At 41.4% G+C, this 17,664-nt stretch overlaps 1 protein-coding gene across 1 annotated transcript; it reads left to right on the forward strand.

Moving 5' to 3' along the window:
• The first annotated feature begins 358 nt into the window (after positions 1–358).
• LOC136452651 (putative receptor protein kinase ZmPK1) lies at positions 359–2,734 on the forward strand. Its single transcript, XM_066453250.1, has one exon. It carries the CDS (start codon positions 359–361, stop codon positions 2,732–2,734), a length of 2,376 nt encoding a protein of 791 aa, XP_066309347.1.
• The last annotated feature ends 14,930 nt before the right edge of the window (positions 2,735–17,664 follow it).

A 17,664-nucleotide genomic window follows, 5' to 3' on the forward strand; every position in this document is an offset into this window, starting at 1 on the left:
GAAAAGATGACCAAGGTATTTCATTGAAGAAAACACTTCTACCATATTGCATGGAATGTCCTACAAAAGCAGAAGGAAACACATAAGGTCAGTTAAGAACTTCATCCTTCCGGGAAAAAACTTAAATAATTTACTAATTCAATCGCATTCATCTCAAAGCCGCCATGGGTGACTCAGTGAAGAATTACCTACCTATTCCTGGCTTAGGTGTTGAAGTCATTGCAGGAATTCATTTTTTGACTAAACGAAAGCATCTAGGCAGCAAGTGGGAACTAGATTAAGGCTAAATAAGTTTATGACTTTTGAGCCCAAACATAATAAAAGGATGAACCATAGCATATCTCTCATACCACGAAAAATGGCCAGATTCCTCTCTCTAATCATTCTTCCAATGCTCACCATTCTTCCATTCTCATATGCTTCACCCCAGCTGATGCTAAGTACTGGCTCATCCTTATTGGTAGAAGAGTACAGACAAACCTTCCTTGTCTCACCAAATGGTGATTTCTCATGTGGCTTCTATGAAGTTGGAAGGAATGCCTTTTCCTTCTCCATATGGTTCACCAACACCGTTGATAAGACCATTGTGTGGTCTGCAAATCCCAAGTCCCCTGTAAATGGTCGGGGCTCCATGGTTTTGCTGAACCATGATGGCAACTTGGTCCTGATTGATGTCAATGGCACTGTGACATGGGACAGTAAGACAAGCTCTGGCAAGGGCACGACACTTGTCCTTCTCGACATCGGCAACCTTGTCATAAAAGATGCCAATGGCAAAATTTTGTGGGGAAGTTTCTCTTCACCAACTGACACCTTGCTTCCTTTTCAGCCACTCACTAGAGGAACAAGGTTAGTATCTGGTTACAATAGCCTCTATTTTGACAATGACAATGTGCTACGCCTCATGTATGATGGGCCAGATATATCAAGCATCTATTGGCCAAGTGCAGATTACACTGTGTTTCAAAATGGGCGGACAAACTACAATAGCTCCAGAATTGCAGTCCTTGATGCTAAAGGTTATTTCCGGTCAAGTGATTTGCTTAAAGTAAAGTCTTCTGATTGGGGCACTGTAACCAAGAGAAGACTGACAATAGATTATGATGGAAACCTAAGAATGTACAGCTTGAATGCATCAAGTGGGAGTTGGATAGTCACATGGGAGGCTATAGCAAAAATGTGTAATGTGCACGGGCTATGTGGACAGAATGGGATATGTAAGTACTTGCCAAGTCTCCATTGCTCATGCCCACCAGGATATGAGATGACTGACCAACAGAATTGGAAAAAGGGTTGCCGGCCAAAATTTATCAAAAGCTGCAATAGAAGTTACAAAGTGGAAGACTTTGAGTTCATCAAGCTCCCACATACTGACTTTTATGGCTTTGATCGGACCTATAACCAGTCCATCTCACTAGAAGAATGTAAGAAGATTTGCTTGGAGATTTGCTCCTGCTCTGGTTTCACATACAAAACGGGACCTGGACTTTGCTTCACCAAAGTTATTCTCTTCAATGGCTACAGCTACCCAAATTTTCCTGGTGACAACTATATAAAACTACCAAAAAAATTGGGTATATCAACATCCATAGTCTCCAGAAAGTCTCATCTCACGTGCAACCGGAATATTCCTCAAATTGTAGAAGGATCTTCAAGTATGTATGGCATGAACAGTGTCGATAACAATTGGACAACTTATTATGTGTTTGCAGCAATATTGGGAGCCCTAGTACTGCTATTTATTGGTACAGGATGGTGGTTTCTTTCCAGCAAGCAAAACATTCCCAAGTCAATGGAGGAAGGCTACAGGATGGTAACAAACCAATTCAGGATGTTCACACTGCAAGAGTTAAGGGAAGCAACAGGAAAGTTCAAGGAAGAGATTGGAAGAGGGGGCTCTGGAATTGTTTACAGAGGAGTACTCAAAGATAAGCGAGTAGTGGCAGTGAAGAAGCTAACAAATTTCTCATACAATCAGGAGGAATTGTGGGCAGAAATGAGTATAATTGGAAGGATCAATCACATGAATTTAGTACGGATGTGGGGTTTTTGCTCCGAGGATCACCACAAACTTCTGGTTTATGAGTATGTGGAGAATGAATCACTGGACAGATATCTATTTGGCAATCTAAGTAGTGAGAGACTAATTGCATGGAGCCAGCGATTCAAAATAGCATTGGGAACAGCAAGAGGCTTGGCCTACCTACATCATGAGTGCCTTGAATGGGTAATCCATTGTGATGTAAAGCCAGAGAACATACTCCTGACCCGAGATTTTGAAGCTAAGATAGCAGACTTTGGACTAGCCAAACTCTCAAAGAGAGGCAGCTCAAGTTTCAAGCTCACACACATGAGAGGAACAATGGGGTACATGGCCCCAGAGTGGGCATTAAACTTGCCGATCAACGCAAAAGTTGATGTCTACAGTTATGGTGTTGTCCTTCTTGAGATTTTGACAGGTACTAGGATATCAAGTGGGATAACTGTCGATGGGATGGAAATCGAGCTTAGACAGTTTGTGCAGGTCTTGAAGCAATTTCTTGAGAGTGGAGATGTGAAGGATATAGTTGATCATAGACTGCAAGGTCATTTCAATCCTGAGCAAGCAATGGTAATGTTACAAGTTGCTATAGCTTGTCTTGGAGAAAAAAACAGCAGGCCTACAATGAACGATATTGTAATAGAGCTCTTGGCATGTGCTGACCAAGACGATCACCCTGCCTACTCATGGTGAGTTGCAATAAGCAATCCTGTTTCAGTTTGTAAAATAAAGAATTGAATTCTCAAGTAGTATTCAAATTAAGGAGTATTTGCTAGAGAAAATGGGTCAGTCCTTTTGTTGTATGAATCCTTCTATGGACAAATCCAGATCCTTTAATTGCAATGGATCAGTTGAACCCTGAAGCATTATTTTTTTTTACTTCACACTTCTGGTAAATATTATCATGGGTTGATCAGTTGGTCTTTATGCACGAAGCTTCAAATTTAGTTTGATTATATAGACTCATAATTAGACTTGAGATGATGTATGGTGCAAAATGTTGGCTTACTAACTTGCAACAAGTTCAATTTGCTAAGTGTCGAAAAAATGTGTATGTTACATTGGATTTGTGTTCATGCATGGAAGGATGGAGTTACAATGATGAAGGGTCAGACATTCAGGCCTAGGATTGTAAGAGTGTGTATTAAAAAAATTTAAGGATAAAAAGAAACAGCTTTTTTATGGCCTACATTTTTTTTGGCAAAAGTAATGGGTATTCAACTAAATACCCATGAATTGCGCTAGGCCTGCCCCTGACGGCGATAGACATGATAGGCTGGGGGTAGAACCATTGAACAAAGCTTGTCTAGAACTAGTTGAGATGGTTTGGACATATCCAACATAGACCCCTAGAGGCACAAATGCATAGTGGATTCCTGAGGCACGAAAATAATATGTGAACTTAAGAAGAGGTTCAAGTCAATTGAATCTAACATGAGAGAGGGTGGTAAAGGACTTTAATGTTTGGAATATGCCTAGAGAGTTATCCCTAGATAGAATGTGTTACATCAACAGTCCCTACCTAAACCATGAGGTAGACTTTAGATTCCATTATAATATACTATTTTTAATGTTTTTTATATTCTACTTATACTCCCCTCCAATCCAAAATGTAACTTGTTTAAGTTTCTTCCTACTTTAACTTCGACCAAGTTTATAGAAACATATATTAACATTTATGATACCAAATAAATGCATTATCATGACATATTTCGTAGTAGGTTTAATGAAATTAGTTTGACATTGTAAATCTTGGTGAATTTTTCTATAACTTGGACAAAGTTTGACGAGTTTGATTTAGGAAAAACTAAATGGACTTCATTTTTTTAATGGAGGGAGTATATAAGTTCATTTTAATTTTCCTTGGTGCTTAGCCAATCCAATTTGCTTGTGATTAAAAGTGATCAGTGAAAGACTAAAGCCATCACAGTTGCAGTGAATATTCTTGTAGTAAATTAGTAATATATCTTGCTGCATTAAACTATGAAGAAATTACTTTGTTTATAAGCTTTCTAATTCACTTAGTTTTAACATATATTGGTTTCATGTACATATAAAGAACTTCGTTTGCATTGCTCTTAGATCCTCTGCTGCATAATATTGTGATAGAATAGTGTCCAAAATTTTAGTCCACCTTTGGTGAACCCCAATTTTGCATCGACGAGAGGCCACCCATCATGCCTATACGAGTGAGAAGTGAATGCAAGTGGAAGCATTATGTTGCATTAAATTTCTTCACGAATTTAAGAATCTAAAAGTTGTGCCCTCGAATTCAAAAGCAAACACGCTAGCCAAAACACCATCTGTCATCTGGTCTTATTTTTCTCTCTTCAGAAATGAAGAAAGTTGCAGCATACATAAGTATCTGAATAAACCAGTGCCTATGACAAACTGACAAGCATTAGGCTTGCAACATTAGAGATATTTAACTTTTTACCATCATAACGGATGGCGTCTGTAACAGAACCGTCTAATTTATAAGAGCACAAGTATAATAGCAATCACCGAAGCGATCAAACTATCATACTTGAGCCCATATAAATCCGGTAGTCCGATGAAATCACGAAGGATCTCAAACCAAGTTCAAATAGCAGAAGCAAAGTAGTTTGACATCAACATCACACTTAGTTCAAATACATACCAGTACCACGGTCATTTCCAGCAAAAGCATAACAGAGAGGATAACTTAGGAGTACCATGCCCTATGGTTTAGTCCTCATCCACGGCAGGATGAAGGCAGTTCTTACAGTACTCATGATACACCATATCATCTGCAACAAGAGGGAATAAATCCTAAGTACGAGAATGTACTCAGCTAGACTTACATGTCGTAAACCAGAAATAATATGACACCAAGAAGTATGCAAGGCTTTATTGGTGGAGTTAGCTTGACAACATTTTGCATAAAAACTTAAGTAACGTAACTTGGAGATTAAATATCTTTAGCATCAAATTGAATACCTATTTAATTAAGCATCTCTAGATTAGCACATATACTAGAGCAATCACGTGATTAAGCTAACAAGCATTAATAACCATATCCGGTGTATTAATTTGAGCATCATCATATCCATCAAGTTCCATCAATTAATGCTACGTTGCCACTGCTCAGTTAAGTTCTCACTATCCGGAAGAGACGGCGACTCAAATCGATTCCAACCAGCTGGGGAGTTATTCCTAACACAAACCCATACATCCCTCATCGAGGTCGCGTCGGGTCACCTTTGGTACAACTCAGGTATAGTTGTAGGTCCAATCAGCGCCGCACCCTCAGGGATACTACCAGTCTGCCAGGAAGTTTAGGCCCGGTCTACCTTGGACTCACGCCACTGGCTCCCCGCACACCCTTACTTCCTCCAGTGTGCGCACTTTCACTTATCGGGTCTCGGCCTGAGTTGAGCTACTTGGCTTCGCGATCGGAAGGCTTATTTGGCCAACTAAGTGCTAGGCATGCGTTCAACATGATATGAGGACGTACAATGAATAGGTCCTTAACCGACATAGATGGGGATAAATAGGCACCAAGACCTCCATGCTCTGTTGCTTCTCTATCACAATCTAGCCTGGTCTCCTTTTATTCATCAACACATGGTTATTTTTACGATAGCAATTATAGCCAACTATGACTAGATATCTACATATATCTTGCAGGTGACAGAAAATCACCCGACTTCTACCGGACTAAGCATGGCTAAGCATATATTCGATCCTGGACCTACATAGAATTTAAGATATATTTGTCTAGACAAGGAAAGTATATGCAACAAGTGGTTCCAATCAACCCTTAGTACTTAATGCATCAACATAAAAGGACTCAAGTTAATATTTAGAAAACATAGGAGGCTTAGAATACTTCGGGGCTTGCCTTTCAGAAACGAGGAAGGTTGGTGATCAGGACACTTAGAAAGATCTTCCATGTTGACTCCTCCATCCACCTGAACCTCCTGCTCCTGGGCTACCTGCTCCTCCTCCTGACGCTCGGGTTCGAACTCGAGTAGCATCACGACTTCCGAAGAACCTATTGCATGCATATGCAAAAATGAGTATCATGGATGCATAAGAGATGAGATGGCCTAATGAAGTGTATACGCATGAGTATGGTTATCCGCAAGATGTGTGATAAATTTAACATTCATTGACCAAGTAGATGTATAATTTTCTTCTAGTTGATCTTTACTGAGTAGGTGCATATCTCTTCTATAGTATAAGAAACATACACTCACCAATTTCTAGTACCCTAAGGTAAAGTTATTCATCATCAGTAAGAGGCTTAGAATCTATAGCTAACAACTAATCTCAATTAGCCTAAGCATCTACACAAGTATCACATAAGACAAACAATTACAATTTGACCTAGTAATTTCCTAGACCGTAAACAGTAGCTATTATTCTGGCTATATCTAGAGTTCTACTCAACCAAATACTATAATCTTAGACTTTCTGGAAAGCTTATAAAACTGCCTACAACTTTCTTATAGTCATCTCAAGATGAGTCAATGGTTATCAAGGTCAAACAAAGCAATTTCCCAGATTTATCTAGAAATTCTAGAGAATAAGCATTACTGGAGACCAACTTCCAATAGCTATAACACTCAAACCATTTAGCCTATTGCTATGAAAATTTAACACAAGCAAGATAAATAAGTTATATACAACTTTATTATTGACAAGATTCACAGCAAACATCATTTTACCCATGCAATTTACTTAACAACAGAAACTGTCCAAAACAGTCACTATAATTAAATTATAGAGCAATTAATATTTCACTGCATACAAGAAATTAAATCTGGGCACAACCAATGGTACCAACAGTTCGTAGACATCATATACACTTTAGAAAACATAATGGTCAAGCCCAAATAAATTATTTAAATACCTTTATTAATTTATTTAGACACTAAGGTGAAATAAGGAACATATATCAAAATTGCACAATAAATTCTGAGAAAACTATAGTAGCTCATATATGCTCCCAATAGACTACTGTATAAATTTCAGGCCAACTGAACAAGTATATCCTTTACAAAAATAACAAGGTACATAGGCTTATTTTAGTGAAAATGGTTTGACCTAGTGAGAAGTGTCAAACAACATATTTCATATTTTTTTAACCTCATCTTAGCACAATAACACTGTACAAAAAATTTGCATGACCATATGTTACCTATTTTTATTCTAATGAATTTCACCAGAAGTCACCATTTATTTAGGGTTAAATAGAAAGACCCTATTCAAAATAGATTTACTATGGGTTTATTATTTTTTCTAGCTAGAGCATGTTAATACAAACTCAACAAAATTGGAATCATATTTTTATCACTTCCCTAGCTCAAGATATGCATTTTACAAGATTTAAACTAAGTGAAAAGCACTTTATTTGCCCAATTTAATTTCCCTAAGAAACATGCCAGAAACTATGTATTTTATATTTTTAATAAATACTACACTTCCTAAGGAAGCTAACAAAATTAGAATCGCTCAAATTGCATAAGCCTATCTCTAGATATGAATTTTTGAAACATGTATTCAAATCTATGAAATAAATAAGAAAAATCAAAGAACACACAGACTGACAGATGGGGCCCGCGGTCAACGGGGCCCGCTCGTCAGTGAGACCAGCGCAGTGGGGGCGCCTAACATAGTTCTAGAGCAAGATCTAGCCACGGTGAAGCAGTGGGGCGCCTGAACGTGTGCACAGCACACACGGCGGCGCACAGCGCACACGGCGGGGCTCTCCGTTCTGGCTAACCGGCGGCGAAAGGTGGGTCTCCATCTTTGCGGTAGGAGCTAGGGTTCGTGGCTATGCACAAACATCTTTGAGCAGGGGATGGTGAGGCCTAGGGGCTACTGACCATGGTGAGCTCGAGCTCGCGGCCATGGTGGGCACTGTAGGAGCGGCAGTGTGTTCTCGCATGACGGTACAGTAGCATCTACCCTAGCTCTAGCCTAAGCAGCAGTGACCTAAGGCAACTACGGATCAGAAGATAGGAAGGTGGGAGATCCAGTGGAGCGGCCTAGCCACGGTGAGCCAAGAGCACGGCGATGCTCCAGTGGCAACGGCGGCAACAACGAAGCAGAAAGCCACTTTACCTCGGTTCGAAGGGTGGCGCTGGTGGCTTAGGAGGTAGGGGTGATGGTGGAGCAGCTATGGCCGAGAGGAATCGACCAATGGAGCTACAATGGCGGTGAGTGAGCTTGGCTCCACTCTAGCTGGGCATGGCGAGAAAGAGAGAGCGAGTGAGAGCGAGCAGCAGGGGCGCGGCCCACTTGTCCACGCGCTGGCCTGACTTGCCTAGCCATCGCCGGCGTATGGCCACCACGTGGCGGCTGCGGCCTAGCGTGGTCCGCCACTAATGCCGCGCACGTTTGCGGCCATCAGAGCCCAGTGTACACGTCTGATAGAGCGACTTTGTGACCATGTAACTCCTAATCTGTGGCGAGTCAGTGCAAGGTGTGTGAACAAATCTTGTAGAACTATGTAAGGGCTACAAGATTACTTTATAAATCATCTTCTAATTCGCAATGGTTTGGAAGTTACATCACCTCAAAGTTAGGTACATTGAAACTGTAATCAGCTCCAACACTTAGAAAAAAAATTGAAGTCAAAAACAGTATTTTCTTGCTACTTGTGAGCTATTTTTGAGCATGCTATGCACTGAAATAGGTCTTGGCCCAAAAATGAAAGTTGTTACTCTAGTCAAATACTACAACTATGCTTAAAGGTATACTACCATGCAAGCACACTAAAGCATAGTTCAACTTTGATCAATCTAGTAACTTGAAAATTGGAGTTTCTAGAATAACTATAACTTGGGGGCTGATTTGGTCCATGTCATGAATACCAAACTTGTTTCATGTACCATCCTAAACATGTTAAGGTGTTTCTATGGCCCACAAGCATTTCATGCATTGGTCACACACAATGGCAAGCATATACATGCATATAGTTATCATCACATGTAACAAAAGTAAGGTGATTGAGATAACACTTCATATGCTTATGCTCATGGATGCTTAAATGATGCTCATGCTCATGAATGCAAGTGCCCAATGCATGCTTAACACTAGGGTGTTACAGCCCCTTCCCCTTATAGGAATCTCATCACGAGATTTGAAAGACCTACCATTTTTTGTAGAAAGCAGGATAGACCTTGCATAGATAATATTCCTGTTCCCACATAGCATCTTGCTCACTATGATTATTTCATATCACTTTGTGAAACTTGATCACATGGTTTTGAGTTACTCTATCCCTACTATCTATAATTTGCACCGACTTCTCTTCATAGGCTAGATCCGATTTTAACTTGATATCTCTAACCTCCACTCTTCTGGAACATGTAAGCATTTCTTTAATTGGGATATATGAAAAACATTGAAGATAGCCCTCATTTATGGAGGTAACTGGATCTTGTAGGCTACTCTTCCGCTTTTCTCAATGATTGGATATGGACCTACATATCTAGGTGCAAGCTTTCTTTTCACATCAAACCATTGTACCTTTTTATTGGTGACACTTTTAGGTATACATAATCACCTACTTCAAATTCAATGGGTCTTCTTCTCTTGTCCGCATAACTCTTCTACCTTGATTGAGCGGCTTCAATATGTTGTTAAATGATATGCACATGCTCTTCAGCCTCTTTGACAAAATCAATACCATAGTATCTTCTTTCTCTGGGTTCAACCCAATTCAAAGGAGTTCTACATTTACGGTCATACAAAGCTTCAAAAGGAGCTATCTTAATACTCTCTTGATAACTATTATTGTAGAAAAACTCAGCTAAAGGTAGCCACTTTTCCCATGAACCCTTTGAAGAGATGACACAAGCTCTCAATATGTATTCCAAGTTTTGATTTACATGTTTAGTTTGCTCGGAGGTCTAAGGGTGATAAGTAGAACTTCTAACTAAGTTGGTGCCTAACATCTTGTGCAGATGTTCCCAAAAACAAGCAGTGAACTGAGGCCCTCTATCAGACACAATGGTTCTTGGCACACCATGTAGGCATACTATGTGGGAGAAATACAACTCAGCATACTCATGCGATCGGTAGTCGGTTCTGACTGGAATGAAATGTGCAAACTTGGTTAGGCGATCCACAATCACCCATATGGAATCAAAATTCTTATGAGTAGGTGGAAGTCCAACAATAAAATCTATGCCAACTTCTTCCCACTTCCAGCCTAGAACAGACAGCGGTTGAAGCAGTCCAGCAGGTTTCAAATGAACAGCCTTGACTCGACAACAATTATCACATCTAGCAACATAAGCTGTAATTTCCTTCTTCATTTTGGTCCACCAAGATGGGTCTTCAAGTCCTTATATATTTTACTACTACCCGGATGAATGGATAGTTTAGAAGAGTGAGCCTCACCTAAGATCTGGTTTCTAAGTTTCTTATCCTTCGGCACTACCAGTCTATCTTTAAAACATAGAACACCATTCTCATCTATCCTAAAATGCTTAGTCTCTTGCTCTTTCATCTTTCTTTTGATGTGGAACACACCCGGATCGGTCTTCTGAAGCTCGATGATCTTGCTCTCAAGAGAACAATTGATCATAATATTGTTTAGCACATCAGGATGTAACAAATTGAAGCCATGTTCTAATAGAGAATTGCAATGAGACTTTCTGCTCAAAGCGTCTACAACAATATTTGCTTTGCCAGGATGATAATATACTTCTAAATTGTAATCTTTGATCAATTTTAGCTATCTTCTCTGTCTCATATTCAATTCTAGTTGAGTGAAGATATACTTAAGACTCTTATGATCTGTGTAAAAATGACACACATTGCAAAGCAAATAGTGTCTCCAAATCTTCAATGCATGGACAACCACTGCTAATTCTAAGTCATGGGTTGGGTAATTGACTTCATGCTTCCTCAGCTGACGTGAGGCATAAGCAATGACTTGGCCTTTCTGCATAAGAACACATCCCAAACCTATACCTAATGCATCACAAAACACATCAAAAGTTTTCTCAATATCAGGTTGTGCCAAAATAGGAGCTGAAGTCAACAAAGTCCGTAAAGTATGAAAAGCAGCCTCACACTTTAGAGTCCACACAAACTTCTCATCTTTCTGAAGCAATCTTGTCATTGGCTTGGTGATTTTGGAAAAGTTCGGAATGAACTGATGGTAGTAACCTACTAAACCAAGAAAACTCTGAACTTCATGAATTGAAGTCGGGGTCTTCCAATCCATAACTTCTTGCACCTTAGAGGGGTCTATAGAGATCCTATTTTCTGACAACACGTGCCCTAGAAAAGGTACCTTTCGAAGCCAAAACTCACACTTGCTAACTTAGCATACAACTTATGTTCTCTTAGCTTGGTTAGAACAACTCTTAGGTGCTCTGTGTGATCCTCCTCATTTTTTGAATAGACCAGAACGTCATCGATAAACACAACCACAAACTTATCCAGCTCAGGCATAAACACCAAATTCATTAGATACATGAAATATGCAAGAGCATTTGTCAGCCCAAAGGACATAACCAAATACTCATACAGGCCATATCTAGTGGAGAAAGCAGTCTTAGGTATATCTTTTGGCCTGATTTTAATCTGATGGTAACCAGATCTCAAATCGATCTTGGAGAACACCTTAGCCCTTGACAACTAATCAAACAAGATATCGATTCGAGGCAAAGAATACTTGTTCTTGACCGTTACGGTATTAAGTGGTTGGTAGTCCACACATATCCACAAGGATTTGTCTTTCTTCTTCACAAATAAGGCAGCACAACCCCACGGAGATGAGCTAGGTCGATGAGACCTTTCTCTAAAAGCTCTTGCAATTGAACCTTAAGCTTGGCTAGCTCATTTGGTGGTATTCTATATGGCCTCTAAGAGATGGGTACTGTACCCAGTAATAACTCAATCTTAAACTCTACATCTCTGTCGGGTGGCAACCCAGGCAATTCATCTGGAAACACATCCAGAAACTCACATACCACCGAAATATCAAGGAGGGTCATGGTCTGAATAGCACAGGCTAAGTTTTGGAGATCAAAACTCCTAGGAAGTGACACTAGGAAAGCATTGTTACTCTAGGGTTCCCTCAACATGATAGTTCTAGTCAAAGTGTCAATGAGAACTCCATGGCCACTCATCCATTTCATACCCAATATTACATCTATCCCCAACCCTGGCAATACTACATATACTCTCGGTTGCTTATTGAGATGCGCACATCTCTGACTATCTGGTTGGTAGAGATATTATTTCTAGCTGCACTTATGCAATAACCACCCTAATCTACAGTAACTACCCTCTGATCATGCTTAGATGCAAATGTTTGACTCATAAATGAATGTGAAGCTCTAGAATAAAACAAAACAACTACAGGGTGTTGGTTCACTAGAAACATACCCACAGTAACAACTTCACCTGAAGGGATCTCTTCTAGGGTGGTATACTATACATGTCCCTGACGTGCATTTAGATTACCCTGCTTCTGGTTGTTGTTCTTCTTGGGATAGGGGTAATTTCTTACCCAATGGTCAGGCTTGTTGCAGTTCTAGCATGGCATGTTGCTAGGTGGAACGCTGGAGCTTCCTTGTCCTACGCTGCCCTTTGGTAGAGCAAGAAAAAAGGCCTTGTGATACATTTTCTGGGTTTGATTGGTCTGTACCTTCTTCTGAGGTGGTCTATACTTTGGAGCAGGTGGGTGAAACTAAGGTCTCGTAGTAATAGAAGCTTTTGACAGAGATGCACCTGCTTCATAAGCTCTCTTATGACTCTTAGATGCTGAATAGATGTTATTTTGATTCTCCTGAGTTAAAGCATGATTAACAAACTCATTGAAAGTGGCACACTTGCTGTTAGCTAGAGTCTTCATCAGCTTTGGACTAAGCCCCCTCTTGAAACTAGCAATCTTCTTTGTATCAGTGTCAACAAACTCTATGGCATACCTTAACAGATTGTTAAAGTCATGCAAATACTCAGTTAGGCTCTTTGTACCCTATGTCAGCTTCATGAATTCTGTATGCTTCATGCTCATAAGACCTGGGGGAATATAACATCCCCTAACTGTAGCCTTAAACTAGTTCCAAGTAATTTGAGCATTCTCAGGCAAAGTGGATCGATGATGACTCCACCACATGCCTATAGGCCCCTGCAGCTAGTGTGATGCGTACTCTGCCTTCATGTGCTCTGTGACCCTTAAGAGACAAAACTTCTATTCAATTGTATTCAATCATTCATCTGCCTACAATGGCTCCTCTACTTCTTTAAAGATAGGAGGTTTGGTGTCAAGAAAGTCCTTAAAATCGTTGAACTAGTTAGGTTCAGGCCCTTGGCATTGGTCCCTTCCCCATCCATGGCCGGCATTTTGTGTAAGACCACACAGCACTTCTCCTATGGAACGTTGGGTTTCCATGAGCTGGGCCATCATCTTCGCTGGCGTGGAATGCGGTGGTGGTGGGAGGTCCTCAGTGTCATTGCCACGAGAACCACTACCACCTGCATCATCTCCACCAGCTCCCCTACGAGTGTGCGTCATCTACAGAATTGCAACCACAAGTAATTATTGATGATGCCAGAAAAATTGTAGAGGAATTATATAATTATACCAAACTGAATTTACTGGAGAGAATTTACATTCATACAATAAAACAGAGGTATAATAATTCATTTCCACAACATAACATCACCAATTATATTACTTAGTGATCACGTAATGCATTCCCGTACATGCCAAATACTTGCCAGCACACAAACTAGACATTTATTAAGGTTCAACAACGACATGGATTAAACATGCAAGGGTCCGAGATTACATCAAAGGAGTACATCATGAGATCAAAACCTAAATTACGAGTTCATTACATAAAGGATCAAAGATAGAGAGCTAGCACATCTAGCTAGGTACTATAGCTAAGCTATGCCTCGAAGTGGTCACTGTCGATGTCGGACACATCATCACCATGGTTGTCCTCAAAAGGCTCGACCTCCTCCTCCTCCTCAGGCTCAGCCTTGGCATCCACCTCCATGCCATTGTCCTCAGCAATCAACACATTGGGATCTTCTTCCACCGCTAGAGCTGGAGGAAGAATTGGGTTCACCATGTTGTTGAGACGATGAACATCTAGCTAAAGCTCCTCAATATGGCGTATGAGTTCTTGCTCTCTATGATCAAACTCCGTTGCCTACCTAGTAGCCTGAAACATAGTCCGGAGTCTAGCTGCCTCCCTAGCCTCAGCAAGGCAAATGACCTCATCCCTCTCAGCTGGGACGTCCTGTATCTCTGCCTAAGCTACATCTCTTTCTGCAATAGCATTCACCAACTGAACCCAGCGAGCTTCCAAAGCTATAATAGCATTATCGGTTTCTCGTTGAGCCTCTCTAGCTACCCTCTGATGCCTGCGCACACGCCATCACAGCTGGCGTTGCGCGGCCTATGCTCGCTGGAGCTCTAGCATGTAGCTGACGTAGCTGTCTCGGCAGGAGTAGAACATCTTCAGGATGGCAAACATAGTGCTCATAGCAGCACTAGAGCTCTCTGCTGGCTCATCACGGTTTCTCACCAGTGCATTGCCACCCGGCTACATCCAAGCGGTCATCGACGGATCCACCCGGGGAAAGGTTACGACTGGACCGTTGACGAGCTCATCACCAAACTCCTGACAGATCTCACTCAGTACCTCCAAAGCTACCACTTGGGCACCTTCCCAAGGAGACTACCCATCTGACTCAATACTCCAAAGCTCCTAGGCTACCTACTGCTGCTCCTAACGCTCAGGTTCGAACTCAAGTAGCGTCACTCCTTCTGGGGAACCTATTACATGCATATGCACAAATGAGTATCATGAATGCATAAGAGATGAGATGACCTGATGAAGTGTATATGCATGAGCATGGTTATCCGCAAGATGTATAAGTTTAACATTCGTTGACCAAGTAGATGTATAACTTTCTTCTAGTTGATCTTTACTGAGTAGGTGCATATCTCTTCTATAGTACAAGAAACATACACTCACCAAGTTCTAGTACCCTAAGGTAAAATTGTTCATCATCAGTAAGAGGCTTAGAACCTGCAGCTAACAACTAATCTCAATTAGCCTAAGCATCTACACAAGCATCACATAAGACAAACAATTACAATTTGACTTAGTCATTTCCTAGATTGTAAACAGCAGCTACTTATTTTGGCCATATCTGGAGTTCTACTCAACCAAATACTATGATCTTGGACTTTATGGAAAGCTTATAAAACTGACTACAACTTTCTTATAGTCGTCTCAATATGATTCAATGGCTATCAAGGTCAAACAAAGCAATTTCCCAGATCTGTCCAGAAATTCCAGAAGCATTTCTGGAGACCAACTTCCAACAGTTATAACTCTCAAACCATTTAGCCTATTAACATGAAAATTTGACACAAATTCGACACAAGCAAGATAAGTAAGTTATCTACAACTTTGTTATTGACAAGATTCACAACAAACATCATTTTACCCATGCAGTTTACTTAACAACAGAAACTGTCCAAAACAGTAACTATAATTGAATTATAGAGCAATTAATATTTTACTGCATACAAGCAATTAAATCTGGGCACAACCAATGGTACCAATAGTTCATAGACATCATATACACTTTAGAAAACATAATGGTCAAGCCCAAATAAATTATTTAAATGCCTTTATTAATTTATTTGGACACTAAGGTGAAATAAGGAACATATATCAAAAGTGTACAGTAAATTCTGAGAAAATTACAGTAGCTCATATATGCTCCCAATAGGTCTCCAGTGAAACCCCAGACACCATCATGTTCCTCTCATCAACCCACACCCAGGGGTACCCCAGGTTGGGATGGTGGTGGTCGCGCGGTGGCGCGCCGGCCGTCTCCGGCCACGGTAGGCTCCGACGAGGACGTCCCTACCAATACGATGACCTAGCACAGTTCTAGAGCAAGATCTGGCCACGGTGAAGTAGTGGGGGAGCCTGACTGCGTGCATGGCGGCATGGCGGCACCAGCGCACAGGCGGGACTCTCTGTTCTAGCTAACCAGCGGCGAGAGGTGGGTCTCCTTCTTCGCGGTAGGAGCTAGGGTTCGTGACCATGCACAAACATCTTTGAGCGGGGGATGGCGAGACCTAGGGGCTACTGGCCGCAGTGAGCTCAAGCTCACAGCCATGGCTAGCACGGCGGGAGCGACGATGCGTTCCCACGTGATGGTATGGTAGCATCGACCAATGGAGCTGCAACGGTAGTGAGCGAGCTCGGCTCTGCTCTAGCTGGGTGCGACGAGAAAGAGAGAGCAAGTGAGAGCCTGTGGGAGGGAGCAGCAGGGGCGCGGCCCTCTTGTCCACGCGCTGGCCCGACTGGCCCAGCCGTCGCCAGCATACGACCACCACGTGGTGGCCGCAGCTAGGCACGGTCGGCCACTAACACCGCGTGCATTCGCGGCCATCAGAGCCTGGTGTGCACGTCTGACAGAGCAACTTTGTGACCATGTAACTCCTAATCTATGGCGAGTCAGTGCAAGGTGTGTGAACAAATCTTGTAGAACTATGTAAGGGCTACAATATTGCTTTATAAATCATCTTCTAATTCACAATGGTTTGGAAGTTACATCACCTCAAAGTCAGGAACGTTGAAACTGTAATCAGCTCCAACACTTAGAATTTTTTTTAAGTCAAAAATAGTATTTTCTTGCTACTTGTGAGCTGTTTTTGAGCATGCAATGCACTGAAATAGGTCTTGACCCAAAAATGAAAGTTGTTACTCTAGTCAAGTACTACAACTTTGCTTAAGGGTGCACTGCCATGCAAGTACTCTAAAGCATAGTTCAACTTTGGTCAAACTAGTAACTTGAAAATTGGAGTTTATAGAATAACTATGACTTGGGGGCTGTTTTGGTCCATGTCATGAATACCAAACTTGTTCCATGTACCATCCTAAATATGTTAAGGTGTTTCTATGGCCCCACAAGCATTTCATGCATTGGTCACACACAATGGCAAGCATATACATGCATATAGCTATCATCACATGTAACAAAAGTAAGGTGATTGATATAACACTTCATATGCTTATGCTCATGGATGCTCAAATGATGCTCATGCTCATGAATGCAAGTGCCCAATCCATGCTTAACACTAGGGTGCTATAGCGCCTCCTCAAATAGCAGTTTTAGGTTTGGCACTACGCTTTTAGCAGCAGAGAGAGAAAAACGATACACATTTACCACTTTTGCTCATGTGGCACGCCAGCTCCGCTGTCCAGCTCGGATCTGAGTTAGTAGGCTTAGGTAAAAAGACCTCCCCTACCCCTGGCGTCTTTATCCTCCCCCGTGCATCCTGGCCCACTCCACTCTCCCTCCCTTCCCCGTCTTTCTCTGCTCCGTGCAACGCCCGCCCGTCACTGCCGCCGCCGCCGTGTAAACAACCGCATTAGGATCTGTACTGATGTATGGTGTAATGAAGTGACAATGTATGGATGAATCCAGTGACATGAACTAGCAGTACTAAATCTAATGACATTAACCAGCAGTACTCAATCCAGTGACATGAAACACACAAAGTTTTGCCACACACAATGTTCTGGCCACACACACTGAGCTGGCCACATACATTGTTTTTGGTCACATACATATCCATGTTCTGG

The sequence above is a fragment of the Miscanthus floridulus genome, chromosome 5 (assembly GCF_019320115.1).
Source record: "Miscanthus floridulus cultivar M001 chromosome 5, ASM1932011v1, whole genome shotgun sequence".
Lineage (NCBI taxonomy): Eukaryota > Viridiplantae > Streptophyta > Magnoliopsida > Poales > Poaceae > Miscanthus > Miscanthus floridulus.